At 42.2% G+C, this 21,740-nt stretch overlaps 1 protein-coding gene across 1 annotated transcript; it reads right to left on the bottom strand.

Moving 5' to 3' along the window:
* Nucleotides 1–596: 596 nt before the first annotated feature.
* On the bottom strand, nucleotides 597–21,176 carry TMEM9B (TMEM9 domain family member B). The gene is made up of 5 exons (XM_077321748.1): nucleotides 20,985–21,176; nucleotides 20,285–20,376; nucleotides 12,409–12,517; nucleotides 9,202–9,336; nucleotides 597–2,212 (listed from the first exon to the last, which is right to left on the bottom strand). The coding sequence occupies exons 1-5, from the start codon at nucleotides 21,141–21,143 to the stop codon at nucleotides 2,057–2,059; spliced, it is 651 nt and encodes a 216-aa protein (XP_077177863.1). The 5' UTR covers nucleotides 21,144–21,176; the 3' UTR covers nucleotides 597–2,056.
* Nucleotides 21,177–21,740: the final 564 nt, after the last annotated feature.

Raw genomic sequence — 21,740 nt, forward strand, 5'->3', positions numbered from 1 at the left:
GATCAGCATGAAGATTGCATCTTTCCTTTTCTCCTGAAGAGAATAGCTGCACATTAGATGCAAGTGTGTTTAAGAAATCCATGACCCTTTTAATTTACAGTGAGAATCTGGTTTGGAATGGTCACCCTCCCCAATCATACAAGTAGAAGAACCTGGTCACACAAACAAGGTTAAGAGCCTCCATGTACTTGGACAACTCCCCAAATATGCAGAGAATTAGGACATTAAAAGAAATCTCACAAGTCTGACAAGCATTCTAGGATCAACATGCACAACGTAAAACAGTTTCATAAACCAGAATAAACTTTCACCAGAACTCAACTGGTTTCATTACAAAAGTATGACATCACCAGGTTTCATTCCATTAGGCCAGTGGTTCTCAACCTGGGGGTCGGGACCCCTTTGGAGGTCAAACAACCCTTTCACAGAGGTCGCAGAAAGTGCAATTCACTTTCTTCAACAGTCCTAGGCTCCAGTCCTTCCCTTCCCATCCATTTTCCACATGAACAGAGACTGCAACCATAACATACAGGGGTATGATGGAATAACTACCAAAAGGAGTGGTGGGAAATTATTTTAAAAAAATATTCCACAAGTTAAGACAAGTGAGAACTTTTAATACTGTTCAACAAAATATTTGTCTCTGAAAAGCAACCCATTTCTTCATAGTTCAGGTTGTGTCCCAGCATCTATTATTAAAAAATCAAGGCAGAACTGGAGAAGATATTGAAGATGCTAAAAGAAGTCAGAGGCAATACAGGGATTGCTTTCTATATTTACACAATGTTGTATTAAATGTTGTTCCGTGCACATTTTTAAATAATGGCTGCCGGGGTCTGCATTGCACACTGACCTATCCTTAAAACGAGTAAAGTAGCCACTCAACAAGTTTAGCCATTGTAACACAAATGACAGTGACGAGAATGAAGCGACTGCAGCATAAGTGGCTTCAGTTCAGAGGCAGCAGTGAAACTGTATGGCAGACTTTCGGTCCTGCATATGCCAAGTCATACAGGGGATTGACATCTTAATAGTTAGTTATGTTTACTTGAAAGTCCCATAAATTTCAACAGGATTTGTTGTGGTTAAGCTCACATTTCAGAAATACAAATGTAATGAAGTCTGCAAACCTTCTTTTACAGCTCTGAATCCCTGAAGAACACCAAAGATGCTAGTAAAATGGCTATAATGGACAACTCTCTGCTTTAGGTGAAACAATTTTCCACTGATAGGAATAAATTATTTAATAGCTATATTTCAGAACAGAGATAAAAGCTATCAAGCAATTGTATATTTTTGAAATCACAACTGCTGTTTCAGAAATGCAGCCAACTCCTACAGCATGAAAAGTTTCTTAAGAATTTATTTGCATACTATTATCAAGCTGAATTTTCAAGGTTATCCACCAAAGTCCAAAATTTAAACATATAATCAAGATTTGTAGATACCAGAGAAAATATTTAGCAGGTAAAACAGGAGATCAATACTCTCACTAAGTGCACAGCATTATAATTTTAGTTTCCTGCTTTAAGCCACCAGTTTACCATCTGTCCATTTATGCTACCCTTCACATTTGCAAAAGTAAGCTGACAGTGCAAGCAACACAATTTACGCAACCAACCAACTTGAATGCGACAACCATACCTTAAGATGTGTTTTCAATACAGACAGTAGGAAAATACATTTACAAAAGTTCAACAGTATGTAAAGTTATTTGTAACATAAATGCCACTGCACATTGCCTCTTGCAAGTTCTCCACATACGTTAGTGAATTTTCCCCTTAAGTATTGCAATGAATCATCTCAACATCATAATTACCACACAGATAATTACTTATATTTTATTGTTAAGAGCCATTGAATAGAATATAGTTAGATTTTGGCTTAAAGATTTAAATATCTCCCATTGGCTGTGTCTGCCATGTCTGCAACTATTCTTTGCCATCATGATGCAAAAAATATTCTGACACAGCGTATCAGGAAGACAAATCAGTGCTTTACTTTAGTCCAACTTCTTTTCTTCCAACATTAATCGGAGAAACTTAATTATGCTCAGTTAACTGAGCACAACATGGCGGTCAAACACAGATTTGCGCTGTTCTTGGACTTGGAGTTTCCAGCGTTGCTGGGCATACTCTACTTTGTTCAGCACATTGGCACGACTTCGGGAACGAGCCAGCACATCATGAGCATTTGCAAACGGTTGGTGATCCTGCAATTGAAGGAGATAAATTATTATGATGGCAGTATTAATGCTGAACACACTTTTGACCACAAGTAAAAGATATTGGCTGGGATCCAGTTCATGGATGTCACTCCCATAACTGGAATGGGGCTTCCCTGCCTCCCTCTTTCTGTTTCAACTCAAACCAGTGCTTACGGGGACAAAGGACTCTCAAGAGTGTGAAGATAAATTGGGGGTCTGTAGTGGGAGGGGAGAATTGGCAAGCCAAGCTTCCCTTCAAAGGCAGAAATTTACTTTGGGCCCTAAACTATTCCATCCTAGCCTAAGGTAAAGGTAAAGATAAAGGTATCCCCTGTGCAAGCACCGAGTCATGTCTGACCCTTGGGGTGACGCCCTCCAGCGTTTTCATGGCAGACTCAATACAGGGTGGTTTGCCAGTGCCTTCCCCAGTCATTCCCGTTTACCCCCCAGCAAGCTGGGTACTCATTTTACCGACCTCGGAAGGATGGAAGGCTGAGTCAACCTTGAGCCGGCTGTTGGGATCGAACTCCCAACCTTATGGGCAAAGCTTTCAGACGGCTGCCTTACCACTCTGCGCCACAAGAGGCTCCTCCATCCTAGCCTACTTATATACAAATGCAGGCATAGAGATAGAGGGCCTAAGTAGGTAGGAATATCGGCGTTCCTAGGGTGGGACATATAGTGCTATAAAAAGAATGCCTTGCATTCCTTGACAGAATGCTGAATGACTTAGGAATAAAGGCAGTTTTATCTTGAAATAAAAGATTAAATCTTACAATGTGGTTTGGATCCAAAGAACCTTGTGTAGTGTATGCAACAGGATTTCTCTGCCTATTATTCTACGGCAGTTATTTTTTATTTCCACAAAGCTGTTATCTAAGATTAGGAGACTCTTTAAAACAGTGCATCATGTTGTGGGGGGCTGCAAAATTTGCAGCCTCATCAAAAATCAAGCAAATGTGTCCTGCTACTTACATGAGCATATCTTCTGCTCTAACTACTAAGCGTAAAAATGGTAAGATTACCCATCAGTTTCTTAATGCCACACAGATAACTTTCCAATGCAAGAACAGCAGCTCACTTGGTGCTGGTCTAGCAAACTAAAGTAGGTTTTCCCTCATTTGGCATGACAGCCCTGAATATCAGACTGCTTACACACTGCAGCCTCATCATCAACACCTTTTGTGAGGCTGTTGCAACTACTCACGCAAAGGCAGCAAATACCAACACACATGTTTACATTCAATATCTAAAGCTATTATACCAATACCTTAAAATAAAAAGCAAAAATACAGCTGTTTAGGTGATAAGGCCTAATGACAATTGTGTTTGTTCTAATCATTCCTGCCGTCCTGTTTCAAAGCAAGTTAGTAAAGAGTGCAGTCTGTAAATATTGACAGTTGACATCCAGCCTATTATACAGGTTCAAAGCTGTTTGGACTCTGTAAATGATGAGCTAAGGGTTGATTTAGAGAAGGTTATGTGTGTGATAAACACTGAGGGTTAAATATCCACACAATGAACTATTGAATTCATCATGTCAAAATTACTTAGCACTTTCAACTATATAATAGTATTAAAAATAACGTTAAAAACAAAAACACAGGAAATTTGACATCATGACTAAAGAAATCAAACCGCAGCAGCTAGCAAAAACCACCTGGAATGTGTCCTCCACAAACCCCATGGCAATAGTATAACTGCCGTTTCCCGGACATTCTCAAGGAAACTTTGGCCTTTGACTACTTGAAATATTTTTAGGGGAATATTGGTTAGAACATTAAAATAACCATTAACAATGGCCAGAATGACATCATGTTGTTATAGTAAGTAAACAGTGGTATATATTAACCTCTACAATGTTACAAGGTCATAAAGTAACACAACACTGAGAAAGGAATGTGCCTATTTAGGCCTAGGATGTTAGGGTTCAGTATTTCAGGCAATTAACTCATCTCCTTCTATACATCTGGTGCAAGCCAAATTGGTAGGTAGGAAAGGACACACCAATTCTAGGACTGTATCATCCATGTACAGTATTAGGCAGTGGTTGCAAAATACAGCATTTTTAATTTCTCCAGTTTTGGAGTGAATGCTTGTTTTAAGGCTAATTTCTAGTTCTTATGCTATGAAAATTAAAGAACAAAAATCAAGTAGATCCATGCAAATTCACGTCTTATATATTAACATCACCATTCAGCTTGCCTGCTGCCCTTCCTGATTCGTACAAGAAGAGACTCCTTGCCTGCTTCCTCTATAATTTGCTGTTGTATGTAATATATTTAATGTACATATTTGTAAATTTTGAACGAAAGAACAAATGAAAGCAAGCTTGGTGACCTCCAATCTGCAGAGCCAGGTTTGATTCCCCTGCTCCTCCTCCACATGCTGCCAGTTGGGTGACCTTGGGCAAGTCACAGTCCTGTTAGAGCTGTGCGGACTGAGCAGTGATATCAGGTCTCTCTCAGCCTCACCTACCTCACAGGGTGTCTGTTGTGGGGAAAGGAAAGGGGAGGCAATTGTAAGCCATCTTGAGACTCCTTCGGATAGAGAAAAGAGGAATATAAGAACCAACTCTTCTTCGTCTTCTTGGAATAGAATTTGTATCACTTCACGGGCAAAGATTTTGCCATTGACTTTAGACAGGCAGTCTCTACGCCTCAAGGGAAGAGGCATCTCAGAAGTTAAGATGTCCCTCCAGTATACTGTGATGGAATTTCCTTTATGCCATCATGCATTCCGCAGGGCCTGTGGAGCTCTTCCACCAGGTTGAGGCCAATGGATTTGACAACAACTACTGGGCCCCAAAACCCCCTCCTCAGATATGCCCACCAAGTACACCATAGGGCATGCTGCACTAACTAATCTGCGGAGTTGCAGTCAATGTTATAGTTCAGTTATCAATGATATTATTGTTATTGCTGTTACCGCTGTTATTAATTGTTGTAGTTACTGAACCTATATTGTATCTATTTTATAGTTTTCACGTTCCATGTAAACTGCCCTGAGCCACAAGGGGACTGTGTCACCTTACTGTACTCAAAGGTTTGAGTTGCTGTCACAAAGGATCCTTTAAAGCCTTGAGGCACAAAGGTTATGCAAGAATCTCATTAAAACTCCTCAGGACTGTAGCCATAGCTTCTTACACAGTAGCCATACCCCTGAACAGTGTTGCTTTCTGAATGTTGCTGATCATCGGGAGAAGGTATGAGCACAGGAGTCCCCTCTGAACATTCACACTATGCAGATGACTCGGATCATTTGGAGGAGTGAATGTGCTTGCACCCATGTGGTGGGTCACCTGCCCAAGTCTGGAGTCTTGAGGTTTACTTAAACCATCCTATGGCTGATTCTGGACTTCATTAAAAGTTTAGGGGGAAAAGAATGCCACCAAGCTGTGAGTGAGAAAAATCTCCATACAAATACATTACTGGAGACTGCCCTATAACTATGGAAGCTTCTTAATGGAACAGGTACCAAGTATATGACATTTGAAAGAAATCATCATTGAACTGACATTTGTGGATGGTAGGTATTTTCTTTTACCAGCTTATTCCTTCAACTTGCTACCCATCGTTCCACTTGAGTGGATACCACTCAATATATTGACAGATATCTAGATCTAGTGCAAAAAGTAGGGCTTTATCAATTGTGGGTACATCTGAGTGACTAAGGTGTTCTAGGATTTGGGAGACTCAGGTATGAATCCCCAGTCTACCAGGGAAAGTTAGCAGCTTCCCTTGGGCCAACCACACACATTGAGCCTAACCTACCTTAGAGTTGTTGCAAGGATAAAATGGAAGCAAGGAAAATGACATAAGCTGCTTTGAGCCCTCAGTGGGAAGAAATGTAGCATATACTTGACATTAGTAAGTAAACATCCTTTGGATTCCCCTGCCACAGGAGTAATTGTCAAAACTGTCTCTCTGCATAGTCGGTTAACTTTTTCTCCATGTAATATTAGAAACTAAGTACTCATTTCCTAAGTCCCTGCAATTTGTTTAAAAATGATTTTAAAAGTTTAAAAGTTAACTAAATTTAAACATCTTTTGTATTTCCTTGGAAGAGATTTGGACAATGCAGCTTAGAATAGATATCACTGGACTTGTCAGATATGTGTGATATTTTTTCCAAGGACAGAAACATGTACTTCTTTCCTGAAGGATAAAAGGTTTAAGTCTTTTTCTGTATATACTCCATGTTGGGAAGCGTGGCCAAATCAGTAAAAAGGCAAGTTTTAACTTGGTTTAGGTTAACTACATCTTACTTCTTACAAGTTCTTACAATGGATTCTAAAAAGTACTGACCAATCCCAAATGCCAGGTTACCGTGACATTTCACTGAGGCAACTTCTGTTTTCAGCATCTCAGCATATTGTAACATCTCCCGGTGATCCATAGAAGTACAAAGCTTTTCAACTTTAAACTGTTACCCAAATGCACTGCTAGCCATACTTATTGTATGAGAGTGTTTGTCCAACTATACTTTCTTTTGTTTACTATGGAGCTTCCACTCAGATTGCAAAAATTAAGACATATGTGCATAGGGTGCAAGTTTGTAGATCTCACTCACTAGCTGGGTATGTTTGCAACTTCATAGAAAGATCAAGGCATTCACAGTTTTAATTTCTATAAATAAGCAAAATAATGGCTGTAGCCAAAGGATAGTGTCTGGGTGGCAGGTTAACATGGATAGAGAGGTTGTCGAGAGGCATTTAGCTGCACTGGATGAGTTCAAATCCCCTGGTCCAGATGAAATGCACCCGAGAGTACTCAAAGAACTTTCCAGAGAACTTGCACAGCCCTTGTCCATCATCTTCGGAACCTCTTTAAGGAATGGAGATGTCCCGGACTGGAAGAGAGCAAACGTTATTCCGATCTTCAAAAAAGGGAGGAAGGATGACCCGGGAAACTACAAACCAGTGAGTCTGACCTCTGTTGTGGGGAAGATAATGGAGCAGATATTAAAGGGAGCGATCTGCAAACATCTGGAGGACAATTTGGTGATCCAAGGAAGTCAGCATGGATTTGTCTCCAACAGGTCCTGCCAGACCAACCTAGTTTCCTTTTTTGACCAAGTAACAGGTTTGCTGGATCGGGGAAATTTGGTTGATGTCATTTACTTGGATTTTAGTAAAGCTTTTGACAAGGTTCCCCATGATGTTCTGATGGATAAGTTGAAGGACTTTCAGATCGTTAGGTGGATAGGGAATTGGTTAGAGAACCGCACTCAAAGAGTTGTTGTCAATGTTGTTTCATCAGACTGGAGAGAGGTGAGTAGCGGGGTACCTCAGGGTTCGGTGCTCGGCCCGGTACTTTTTAACATATTTATTAATGATCTAGATGAGGGGGTAGAGGGACTACTCATCACGTTTGCAGATGACACCAAATTGGGAGGACTGGCAAATACTCCGGAAGATAGAGACAGAGTTCAATGAGATCTGAACACAATGGAAAAATGGGCAAATGAGAACAAGATGCAATTTAATAAAGATAAGTGTAAAGTTCTGCATCTGGGTCAGAAAAATGAAAAGCATGCCTACTGGATGGGGGATACGCTTCTAGGTAGCACTGTGTGTGAACGAGACCTTGGGGTACTTGTGGATTGTAAACTAAATATGAGCAGGCAGTGTGATGCAGCAGTAAAAAAGGCAAATGCCATTTTGGGCTGTATCAACAGAGGCATCACATCAAAATCACAAGATGTCATAGTCCCATTGTATACGGCACTGGTCAGACCACACCTGGAGTACTGTGTGCAGTTCTGGAGGCCTCATTTCAAGAAGGACATAGATAAAATTAAAAGGGTACAGAGGAGAGCGACGAAGATGATCTGGGGCCAAGGGACCAAGCCCTATGAAGATAGGTTGAGGGACTTGGGAATGTTCAGCCTGGAGAAAAGGAGGTTGAGAGGGGACATGATAGCCCTCTTTAAGTATTTGAAAGGTTGTCACTTGGAGGAGGGCAGGATGCTGTTTCTGCTGGCTGCAGAGGAGAGGACACGCAGTAATGGGTTTAAACTTCAAGTACAACGATATAGGCTAGATATCAGGAAAAAGTTTTTCACAGTCAGAGTAGTTCAGCAGTGGAATAGGCTGCCTAAGGAGGTGGTGAGCTCCCCCTCACTGGCAGTCTTCAAGCAAAGGTTGGATACACACTTTTCTTGGATGCTTTAGGATGCTTAGGGCTAATCCTGCGTTGAGCAGGGGGTTGGACTAGATGGCCTGTACGGCCCCTTCCAACTCTATGATTCTATGATTCTAATACAATTTTATATTCTAGCTAATGTTAAAGCAGTAAAATAATATTAGATTTCACAGGGAAGCAAGTACGGCATATATTTCAACTATTCCCAGAACTTGAGGGAGTGGGGGATTCTCCCATGAATGCAAACTTTCTGGAAATTCTATCTCTCTAGCAATAGCTAGAAAATATAGCCATTGACATAATGGTCTGGAATATTGAGTCTGGCTCATATCGTCAAAGAAAATATGTCAAGATCTGGCTTTCCACACACGATGCATCAGTTACATTATTCAGAAGGGCTGTTTTATACAGGTGAAAGGACTGTATTGTAATTATATGGTTCAGAAAGATGCTTTGGCAAAGGAATAGAGACTGGACTGTACTACTGTGAATAATCGGTTGCAGTAACTGCTGCAATATTTACCATATTTAAATGCTTATGATCTGCTTCAGCTCTGTTTCAAATTTCTGCAATCCAAATCAGACTGCATTATTTATCAAACATCCCACCATGCTTATTGCATTGCCTTGCCCTATGTAACTTTCCTTAAGACTCAGTAAGAAAAACAGACTATAAATAACATAATCAAATAAGACAGCACCTAACTTTTCCTCTCAGTTGTTTCAAAAGAACATAAGCAACCCTGGCTGAGTTCCAAATGGCATCTTCCACTGTCAAGTTGCTGGTTGAAAAATGGTAAATAACACCCAAAAGTATGAATTAATACATGAACCATATAAAGACCTTACCCCAATGTCTTCGTCACTCTGTATTAGCTGTGAATGACCAAATAGGCGCCTCTTCAGAATAGGTTCTACCAATGTAAGATACACCATGTACAGCAAAAGAAGACCCAGGATGGACAGATATATTATGATGGTAACCTATACAAAGACAAACAGCATTTCAGCTCATGCCAACTGAGGACCCATTCAGCTTCAGACGAGCTTTAGGCATTCTATTCCCACCATTAAATCCCAAGAGAATGTACAATGAATGATACTTGAGATGCAAGTCCTCCTCTGAGTGGCAACCTTTAAAATACTTAAAGAGAGCAATCATGTTTCCTCTCCATTTCTTCTTCAGGCTGAACATTTCCAAGTCCCTCAACCTTTCCTTATAGGGCTTGGTCCCCAGGCCTTAGATCATCCTCATCGCTCTCCTCTACACCCACTCAATTTTGTCTACATACTTTTTGAAGTGAGGCCTCCAGAACTGCACACAGTACTCCAGGTATGCCCTGACCAATGCAGTATACAACGGGAGTACAATATAATGTGATTTTGATGTGATGGCTCTGTTGATACAGCCCTGGACCTAACTTGTGAAAAACATCGCATATGGCTTGGCCCTGATTGAATGGGGAGAAGAGGTTCTAGGATAGATCTTATTGATTTCCCAGACAGATAAAGACTGCATCCTATATTATGCAGGAAGCAAATCCATGTGTGCCCTTAAATGTCCAATCATCTGGAAGCTGCAGGCAATCCTAACCTCTTTGTGACACATACACTCTTGTAAAATATGTTTGGGATTTATAGTCTGTTTGCAAATATAGATTTTATGAGTACAGCTTGTAGACGAATGCGCAATGTGCATCCAGGGAGAACTGCTTAAACTGGTACAGTCCTAGTGGAAAGTCTCATTTAACTAACCCCAAGAAACAGCACAAATAAAATTAAATGGAATTAGGGGCAGCTGTGTTTAAAAGCTAGATCAGGGGACTGGAGCACCCAGTAACAGCAAATTATATACCACAACCTGAAAATAAATTGAATGGCATCCATTCAAACACAACTGTACATTAAAAAAAATCCAGTGTCACATTCAGTGAATAAAGTATTCTAATTAAGCCTTCACTGCATGCTTTCAGCATAGTGACACATTAAGCAATTCTGAGTTCAAACATAGGGAATTAGAAGTGTTATCATATTTTAAACATTTTAATTTTTATCTGTCTTATTACATAATCATCTTTATTAGCACTTTCACTGACTTTTTGGATATATCTCAGGTTACTGTGCAAATTAACATTGAGACCAGATGCTATCATAGGACCAAAGTGTTCTCCCCACCCCCAAAGCATACACTAATGAAACATGTGATGGTCCACTGATGTTTCTTTAAGTTGAAAAAACAAATTTGCAGTTAAATGGACTGACAAATATGACATTAAGTCCCAATTCCATCTCAGCAACTACTCAAGCTAAGGCTTAATTACACTGGTGGCAACCCAAGAAGGGCCTTCTTGATTATGGCATTAAAATGTTTACAGTCCCTCCGCAGGGAGATCCATCTATCATTGCTTTATGCCCACCAAATGAAAACCTCTTTGTTTTGTTTGGCACTTGCTCGATAAACTGTTACTAGCCTTCCTTGCTGCTTGTGTTCCTATCTGTGTTTATATTTTACTGAATTTAAATAGTTTATATATACTTTATTTTGAATGCTGTTTTAATATCCCAAATGTTTTAGTGTTGAAATATTTAATTATTTTTTAAGTCGGGGACTCTGAGTGGAAAGGCAGCATAAAAATGTTTTAAATAAATAAAATGTTATAAATGAATAGTTGTTAAGAGAGATGACTATATATTCCTTTTTCAGAAAGGATAAACCCATAAGAACTGGTATTTAATGATGCAAGAAAATGACACTACTTAACATATGAAGCATAGAACATAATGAACCCTTCTCCAAGTCTTCTCAGACTACTACAATCAAAATCAACTCCGGATCAACTTCACCAAATCTAAAATAGTTGTATTTTCCAAATCCAGGAAGCTCACCAAGTGGAAAATAAATGAAAATTCCATCGAGCAAGTGCACCACTTTAAATATTTAGGAGTCCATTTTCACCACTCTCTGAAATGGGCCTTACATTGGAACCAAATATCAACCTGCACAAATTTCAAGGCAAATGCAATAGCGAGATTCTATTTTACTAAGGGAGGTCAAAACCTCCCTGCCGCTATTAAGATCTTTCAAACCATGCTGATTTCAAAACTCTTCTATGGCAAACCAGTATGGGGCATAGACCTCCCTGCAGGAGTAGAGAGGCTGCAATCCGCCTTCCTTCGCCGTTTATTGGGCCTCCCTAAATGCAAATCTGCCCTCACAATATACTTGGAGACCAGCGTTACCCAACTGGCCACTCTAGCCTGGCTCCGTATCTTTAAATACTGGCTCCGCCTGAACTTTAGAGCCCAAGCTGGGAGTCTCGTCTACCTTATGCTGCCTGATAAGTTTATATCACCCTGGTTTGTGAAGATTAACAACAAACTAAAGTCTATAGGCCTGTCTATTGAGCTTTTAGGAAACCTTGAAGAGAACCAAGCTTACAATATCATCAGGCAACGAATCCTGGTTATCGACTATCAGAACACTATCGCTGGAGCACGTAGAACATGCTCTCCCATCTTTTTTGAAATCTATCCCCCAGCAAGAAGGATCATGCAAGAAGCATTTTACTTCTTTAAAATCGCCTTCCTTGATGAGATTTTTTATGCTAGCGAGGCTGAACCTCCTACCAACAGCAGTGACTAAAGGTCGGTATGCTAAAATCCAATATACCGACAGACTCTGCCCATGTCCTGCAAAGAAATCCAAGTCAGTGAAACATGTTCTCTTTTGTGAGCAACATAACCATCTCAGAGAATGTACATATTTCCTCTTGTGGGGGTGAGCAAGACTCACAGTCCTGCAACAATAGGGCACTTTCTCTTATTGGATCATAACCCTCAAATAACCGAAGGCATTGCAAAATTCCTCCATGGGATTTTCTCCAGGTGACCTGGGATCTGAACCACCTTGTCTTTTGTATAAATGTTTTACTGTGATTATATCAATAAAGGTATTTGATTGATTGATTGATTGACATAATGAAAACATATCCAGGCACATTCTATTAAGTGACTGAGTTAAAAAAAAAAAAAAGAATAGTAAAGTAACATTTTTACTTTAATCGTGATGGAGCTTCTTTCTTCATATTTGCATTCACAGCGTAAGCAATATGCTTCCACATCTGGCCCAGGAACTGGCATAGGTTTAACAACATGAAGACAATCACTGGGTAAATAGGAAAAGTGTGTAAGTTTAGGTGAAATTTATCACTGAAGAGAAGTATTAACCAATAATGCATGCTGAATGAACAAAGGACTAATCAATTATCCATATTTTTGAAACTTAGAAATATTTGACATTTAACCCACCTAATGATCTACTTTTTTGTTAAGAGCCTCTTGTAGCGCAGAGTGGTAAGGCAGCAGTCATGCTGTCTGAAGCTGTCTCCCCATGAGGCTGGGAGTTCAATCCCAGCAGCCGGCACCAGGTTGACTCAGCCTTCCATCCTTCCGAGGTCGGTAAAATGAGTACCCAGCTTGCTTGCTGGGGGGTAAACGGTAATGACTGGGGAAGGCACTGGCAAACCACCCCGTATTGAGTCTGCCATGAAAACGCTAGAGGGCGTCACCTCAAGGGTCAGACATGACTTGGTGCTAGCACAGGGGATACCTTTACCTTTAATGATCTACTTTAAATATTTAATTTCCTGCACTAAAACAGCCACTTGCTGCCTAATTGGCTACCAATAAATGCTCAGTTTTAGTACAAATGCCAGAATTGGAGCACTCTAGATAAAGCCACTGAACCTCATCTGATTCCAACAAATTTAGCCCCAAATTCAAGCCTAAATTTGCTCATTACCAACATAATTCAATGGAAGGCAGCAGTTATGGTGTCTGAAAGTGGAGACTGTCAAGCAGAGGGACTAAATGCTTTCACACCAGCACCTGTGGCTATTGCGACAATCCATCTCTCTCACTAGTCGCTCCTTTTCTACCCCACTTGAAAAGATGCCATAAATCGCTTCCTTCTTACTACAAGATGCTATTAAAAGTCATAGGGCATAGGATGCAATAACCTAAATGAGCAAGGACAATAGTTTCAAAATCCTGCAACTTTAACAAGAAATTTGAAGGAGGTGGTGAAGGAAAAAGATTTTCAACAGGCAAATGAGTGCAGAAATGTAAGAATGATTGTTTCAGTTATCATCTGTCTTCCTCCTACTTCATGTTGTCAGAGTTCTTTCAACATATGTAATCCCATAAACTCTTTATATAACAACTGTGTCTTTGCCATCTATAATGTATGAAAACCATTTTGAATTCTATATGAAATGGCCAGTATTTAATGAGGCAAAACTTAAAAGGGATTTGCATAGTGAAAAGAATTGTCCTAGAGCATTATTTCACATATACATACATGCAAAAAAATTGATTTAGTTGCTGAGTAGCCCAAGCAGAACAAAAAACAATATTTAACTCATTGGGAGGGAGGGCATCCGATCAACCAGTAAGCCAGTCACACAAAGAAAAAAGTTTTAAGAGTTTCACTCAACACACCACCAGTTGCAAAGAAAAAAATGTAATCTTCATTTAGTATTTCATTTTAATTATACACACAGGAACAAAAAAAAAAAGAGTATTTGTCCATTTCATGCTATACACCAATCTCAGTTTTCCTCTTAATAAGGTTAGGCTACAAGTGGCTGAAATACCTTCGGTTTCTATACTGCAATTGTCAAACAGTTGCAAGTGAGGAGGGCATGAACCATCACAGGACAACTGATTTCATCCAAGTTGGAAAATACATGGAGTATAAATTTGTACACTGAACGGATGTAGGAAGCTGAAGGGGTGTAGAAGACTGAATACTTTTATCAGTATTTCCCAATTCTAAGGATCAATTTGACCCCTTAACTGTTAAGACAGGATACAAGTAATCTCAGTATAACTGAATATGTGTTATTATAAACTGAGTTATCTGTATTGCTCCTGTTTGATGTAAATGGCCCTGAGCCTTCGGGGTGGGGGGGTATATAAATATAATAAGTAAAATAAAATAAATAAATACAAGTTTATATGCAACAAGAACAGGCATGTTCTGTCCTTAGCTGTTCTTACCAATCTTTCTGAATATTAATTAGGTCTCCCACTAGGACTATATTAACATCCATCATTCACTGAAAAAAACTAAATTTCACTTCGCCATAGTGCACCAGATTTAGTGTAGAATATAGATGAAAGGCTGACAGATTCCTTCTAACTAAGATCTTCTGAAGAGCCTACTATGAAGTGAAAGCTGCCCTCAAATCAATATGTATGGAACAAATCACCAGGAATAGTTATCCCGAACCACAGAAGCAGAGTTCATCAAAATCTCAATATGTCAGCAACTATGGAAAAGATGATAATGACCCATAGACTGGAAATGCTCAGTGTACCTTACAAAAAATGGAGCTGTCAAAGAATGCAGCAACAATTGTACTATCACATTAATATCTCATGTAAGTAATGTGATGCTTAAAATCTTACAAAGACTGCTACAAAACATGGAACAAACAAACAAACAAACAAATAAAATCTTTATTTTTCCTATAGGGCTTTGGATGGGTACCATCTTTAACCCGCTCCTAGCGGAGCGGATTAAATAATTCGGTAAGGGCCCCGAGGGTGGGCCCTGTCTGTGATGAGGAAGGGTGCCCATAGGCCCCTTCCCGCCGGACTGCATAATTGGAAGGCGCAAAGCGCCTCCCGATCCACCCCCTTCCACCTTGCCTGCAGGCGCACGGCGGCTGCCATTTCCTCCGTCGCCTTACGCACGGCCGGTTGCTCCGTCGCCCAAAAAGGGCCAGCCACCGCGGACCTGCCACCTCCACCTCCTCTGCCACAACTAGCCACGCCACAGGCGCCCGGGAGTGGCCTGCGCTGCCACCTGCCGCTGCAGCACCGCCCTTGCCTCCAACGACGCCCCTCTACTGTGGAGACACGCCCAGCCTGGCCTTCGCTACTCCGGCCACGTTTGTGCCGCCATGGCGACGCGCGCACACATGTGCGCGTTGTTTCTTCTATGAGAAATCCTCTGTGGGGCCCAGAGGCAAGCCTCACCCCGATGACTCCGGCCGCTGCAGGGAAGGGGCCTGGGAGAGCCTCGCCGCCGCCCACACAGTAAGCCGCGATGAGCCCGGGGCCTAGAGGGGGGAGGGGCCGCGGGGGACACACACACGGAGACATGGATGCACAGAGACAGAAAACCAGACAGAGACACAACACCAGTGAGAATGGATTAGAACAAGCAGCCGAGGCTGCCTCCAAGGATACTAGAAGATATGCCAGGGACACACCGAGAGACAGACACAGATGGATAGATACAGACACTGTGAGAGAAACAGAGACAGACACCAGAGAGAGAAGGACAGGGAACAAGGAAGGAAAACATGAAGGAAGGAAGGAGAGAGAGGGACATACCGGGCTGGGACAAATACACAGGAAAGGACAGACAGTACGACACTTAGAACAGCTTGCCATGGATGGGAGACACACAGGAGATACAGGTGTGGCTGGGTGAGAGGATGGGGGGCAGCCAGATAGAAAGACAGGGAGCAGGGAGACTTTGACAGATCAACGCACAGACAGAGAGACACAGGCAGAAAGGAGATTCAGGAAGACAAGAAGGGAGACACACTACAAGCTCATACACTTCCTACCCCACCCACCTGTGGTCTTTACACATTGCTGTCCCTGCTCCCAGGGCTGGGGGAAGCCGTGCCCACTCTCTTCCCCCCCCTCACCTGCTGGGGCAACCGGGAGCAGGAGGCTTTCTTCTAGCGCCCACTGTCTGGCAGCCACAGCGGGCTTAAATTCTAGTTAGTTCATAAAATACAATAAACTTTAAAATCACATTTTACATTAATACTGAATGTAATCTAATTAAATATTAAATGCCAAGTATTAAATATTAAGGACATTATGCTTTTTGGCAATGTACTTTCTCTTGATGTTCTGATGGATTTCCTCAGGGATGGCCAGCCGATCGATGCTGTAGATGCTGCATTCCTGGCCTCAACCATAGGCTCTGTCTTGCAGGCTCTGTCGAATTGACTAAGGTCCCACAGGGCCCTGATCTTCATTGGAACCAAAACTCTGAATCAAATCCGGCCTCCAATCTGGAGCCAATGCATCTGGGCAAGCACTGGTGTCATTTGTACCCTCCACTGGGTCCCTGTAAGGACCCACATCACAGCATTTTGGACCAGCTGGAGTTTCTGGGTCAGTCCCAAAACACACCAGATCGGCAAAAGAGAATCAGAAAAGAGGCAATTGAAATTAAATTGGTGGTTGCTGAAGCATATGAGAGAATTTGGATCATGAAAAATTATGGTTGGCTTTAAAGGAAATGAGAGTGCCACAACACCTAATTGTTTTTGATGTACAAGCTGCACTATGGACAAGAGGCTACTGTTAGGAAGAAGTATGGAGAAAAAGAATGGCTTCCAGTTGGCAAAGGTGACAGGTAAATATCTCTCTATTTCTTCAAAAATCATAAAGAAAGTGAATTAGATTTCAAGGTGAACAGAAAACTGGTGGAAGGAACATTAGCAAATTGAGATATGAAAATGACACATTACTGACAGAAATTTTTTTAAGGCTTGAAACAGATATTGATGGAAGTTAAAGCAGAAAGTGCCAAAGCAGCATGAGAGATGAACAGCAAAAAGACAAACTATTGGGGAATTACAGAACTTTAAGGCTAGCAATAAAGAAACTGAAATTGTTCTAGGTTTTCTATTGCTTGGTTTGATCATCAACCAAAAGAGAGAATACAACTAGGGAATCATAATGAGATTGAGATTGGGAAAGACCGCCATGAAGGAGCTAGAAAAGATTCTTAAGTTTAAGGAAATGTTGCTGTCAGTCAAGAAAATTCATACAATAATATTCCCTATTCTGTACATGGGTGTGAAAGTTGAGCAATGAAGAAAGATGGCAGGAAGAAAACTGATTCATATGAAATATGGTGTTGGAGGAGAGTTTTACTGATATCGTGCATTCTAGATCAAATCAAGCCCAAACTTTCACTAGAAACTAAATTGACTAAAGCCATCATACTTTGATCATATTATCAGAAGACAAGATTCACTAGAAATGACAATGCTGTAAAAAATTGAAGACCAGCAAGAAAAGAGGAAGCTCCAACATGAGATGGATTGACTCAATAAAGGAATCCACAGTTTGCAAGACCTCAGCCTGGGGGATGGAACGTGTCTGGCTGTCCAAGTTGGAATAGGGCCAGTCCCTGCAATGATTGGCCCTGCCCCTGCAGCTCCCGCCCTCTGTCCCTGGACTCTAGCCTCTTTGCTCTCAGACGCGCCTCAGTGCCTGGAGCCAGCAGCAGGTAAGGGGAGAGGGCCCTGGGCAAAGGGTCATGGTGGAGGGCCTGCTAACGAAGGCCTCTTGGCCTGCTAGGCTGGGCCTGCTAACAAGGGCCTCCCAGCCTGCTAGGTTTTGCCTGCTAAGGAGCTCTGTCCTGGCCCTGCTAACGAGCTGGCCAGCCCCAGCCCACCCCACTTGATCCAGCTGCAAGCTGTGACCCAAAGCCACCTTAAGCTGCCAGGCCGAGGGCCAGGGGAGGGAAACCTTTCAAGGACTGTTCTTAGGAACAGGCTTTGAAGCCAGTTAATTCATAATATCATCGTCAGAAGTGACTTGATGGCACTTAACATACACAGTGAATCTAGCTTCTGAAGACTTTTCTTCTTAACTTTTTTACCATTGAGAAGCCCCCGAAACATTCTTCAGGCTATGAGAGATCCCAAAAATAGCATTATCATGCAGAATATGGTTGGGATGCGTAGCTGTCTACACACCCACCCAAGGCCCTTCCCCTTCCCACCCCCTCCAGGCATATCATTGGTCATGGGGTGGGGGTCAATGTGACCATATATGGTCATATCACCTGATAACAGTTTAACAAATTTTAAAAAATATATTTAAAAATTAATTAATTCCCACCCATTCAGGAAACCCTTCAAGGGTCATTAAGAAACCCCAAAGTTTCACAAAATTCTGGTTGAGAATGCCTGTTCTAAACACATACCTCTGGCCACCAAATCTTTCTGATTGATCAAGAAACAGGATGCCTGGAGTTCTAAATGAAACCACATCTGATGAAGCTGAATACATTTAATCCATCCTTCAGGCCAACATATATAAACTAGCAACCATATGATAGTAAGCTGAGAAGTAAACAGCCATACATAAAAGCTTCTCATCACTATACTGGTGCAAACTCACCCAGTGTTGTAGGGCAAAAAGGGCTCAACTGGTTCAATTCTCAACAATCTACACATGTACTGGAAGGGAACAAGCTTTGAGATAATTCTTGAGTACTTCTCCCAAGGCAGATTTGCTCTGCACTTTGAAAGACAGTTTTCCAAATTCATACATACAAAAATTGGCTAACATGTGGGTCTGTCCTGCAATATATATTTGAAATATTTATATATCTGCCTTTCTTCTAGGTGCCCCAGGACACAAGTTAGGCCACAATAATGTTTTATTGTTTGTACAATTACAACCAAATAATACAAAAAAACAACAACTTATTCCCCCGAAGCTCTTTTGAACAGCTCTATTTTGCAGCTAGCCAGAAGGCCAGGAAGGTGGTGGTGTTAGTAGTAGTAAAAGAAATAGAAGTAGAAGAAGCAGAAGAAGAAGAGTTGGTTCTTATATGCTGCTTTTCTCTACCCGAAGGAGGCTCAAAGCAGCTTCCAGTCACCTTCCCTTTCCTCTCCCCACAACAGACACCCTGTGAGAGCCCTGATATCACTGCTGGTCAGAACAGTTTAATCAGTGCTGTGGCGAGCCCAATGTCACCCAGCTGGCTGCATGTGGGGGAATGCAGAATCAAACCCGGCATGCCAGATTAGAAGTCCGCACTCCTAACCACTACGCCAAGCTGGCTCTCACTAGGAACTCCTCTGAACTCTTCCAGGAGACTATTCCAGAGTAACAGAGCAGTCACTGTAAAAGGTTTGGCCTAGACCAGGGGTAGTCAAACTGCGGCCCTCCAGATGTCCATGGACTACAATTCCCATGAGCCCCCTGCCAGCAGGGCTCCTGGGAATTGTAGTCCATGGACATCTGGAGGGCCGCAGTTTGACTACCCCTGGCCTAGACCATCGCAGAGCATGCCCTCGATAATAGCAGTACTGATAACAGACTGGTGAGAAGAACAGAACTGATGTACAGAAACATGCAGGGAAAGATAATCCTTTAAGTAAGTGGGTCCCACATCATGCTGTGATTTAAAGGTGGGATTAATACATTTTAACTGAATCCAGAAACTAATCAGCAACCATAAAGAGACCTCAGAATATGAGTGACATGCTCCCATAGACAGCCAGTTTGGTGTAGTGCTTAACAGCAGCGTCTGATTCCCTGCTCTTCCACATTCAGCCAATTGTGACCTTGGGCTGTCACAGCCCTGACAGTGCTGTTCTCACAGAGCAGTAACATCAGGTCTCTCTATGCCCCACCTACCTCACAGGGTGCCTGTTGTGGGGAGAGGAAGGGAAGGCGATTGTATGAGACTCTTTCTGGTAGAGAAAAGCAAGGTATAAAAACCAGCTCTTCTTCTTTTTCATAAACTACTCTAAGATAAAGAAAATGCAGCATTTTTCACAAAATGCAACTTCTGGTACATTTTCCAACAAAAAGGTCAGAATATCAATATATGAACTTTGTAGCCTCCTAAATGTAAATACTTATTTAAAAGGGTTTGTGGACTGAAACACTTTTCTTTCTTACATGCTGTGCTTTCCTTCAACTATCAGACAGGACAACAATCTGAAATGCACAGCGGCATCTGCTCTGCCTTCTAGCTGAATATATTAAGGGGTAACTACCCCCATCACTTTAGTGCATCCAAAAGAATAAATATATATATTAATAAAGCACCAGTACTGCCCTTAATAAAATTATAAGGCAGACTCACCAGTCTTTCTGTGAAATATTTTTGTTGAAAATGTTGCCGGCATGATCTTTGTAAGGAGGACAGATGCATGTACATCGGACATCTTCAGAATTCTGAAAAATAAAAACACCTAAAATAAATGTATGTGTAATAATAGGAACCAAGCTCCTCCCCTTGGGTTTTGCAATGATATACTAACACGTCCAGATTATGTATTTCATTAAGCTTTTAAGCACCTTTAACAAAATTAACTTTTCCTAAGAGTTATCACCACAAAAAGTACAACCTATCAGAAACACAGTATTTTAATCACTTTCAACTGTTTTGCAGGGTTCTGACATGCATCAGTATGATCTCAAAAACAAAGTATAGTCCGGAATCCAAGGGCCTCTTGTGCCCATTAGACGACCAGGGGCCAGCCACATCCTCAGCGGAGAGTTCTTCGTAGAGTTCTTGTAAAGATACTGAGGAAGTCATGTGCTTCTTGTCCACAGTTCCCCGAAGGAAGGGTCGAGTAATTATGATTCAGCGCACCGTGTATACAAATGTCTGTTTATCCACCCAAGCGCCCCCGCCCTCCGACAAGGCCTGGCTGCGGCTCTGACCACCCAAGCCCTCGAGGGAGGGAGGGGGTGGGTGGGAACCGGAGCCCAAACCCTGGCTGCCCCAGGGACCGCGGGAGTCGTAGGAGGCGGTCTGTTGGGGCTGCTCTCCCGCTCACCTTGGCCGCCTCAGCCACCCGCCCGGAGAACACGGCGAACACGAGCACCGCGCACACCGCCATCGACCCCGCGCCTGCCGGCGACGCCATGGCCGAGGAAGCCCCTCCGCCCGCCCGCCAAGGCGGACCGCGCGCCCCGACTCGCAGAGCTCCACCCATCCCAACTTCCGCCTTCAGCAACCGGCCTATCGCCTTGTCACATGACGCCACAGGCCCTCCCGCGTTCCATTGGATTCCTGGGACAGGAAGACGCTGCGCGCGCGCCCAAGCCTCCCCAACGCTTCCGGCCAAAGAGTTAACCCTTTCTGGATTGTGGATATCGGTCGCTTGGACAACCGAAGCACGTCAGAGGCTGGAAGGAGAAAAACGCCCCCCACCCTTTTCCCTCTTTCTCGAAAAGGGCTATTTGTCGGGCGAATCTTTTCTTAGTGTGAAGCTACAGCAAAGGAAGCCGCAGCGGCTGAAAGACACTGGAGAGATGGTCCCTGCTTATAAAACCAGCTCAGCGAATTTAGAGTGCCACGGTGCTTCTAATCCTTTTTTTATCTTTGGGAATTCTCTTTCACCAGGATAACATGGCCACCAAATTGCAACTTTGGCCCAGATGCTTAAATAAATGATCACATTGGTAGTACTAAGTCTCTTGGTAGGGAGGGAAAGTTATTTTGATTTTAATGGGATTTAATTGTAGGGTGTTATCCTTGTAGCGATGTGGGAGTTTCCTGGGAAGAGCCAGGAATTAGGCAAAAACAATAT

The sequence above is a fragment of the Paroedura picta genome, chromosome 2 (genome assembly GCF_049243985.1).
Source record: "Paroedura picta isolate Pp20150507F chromosome 2, Ppicta_v3.0, whole genome shotgun sequence".
Lineage (NCBI taxonomy): Eukaryota > Metazoa > Chordata > Lepidosauria > Squamata > Gekkonidae > Paroedura > Paroedura picta.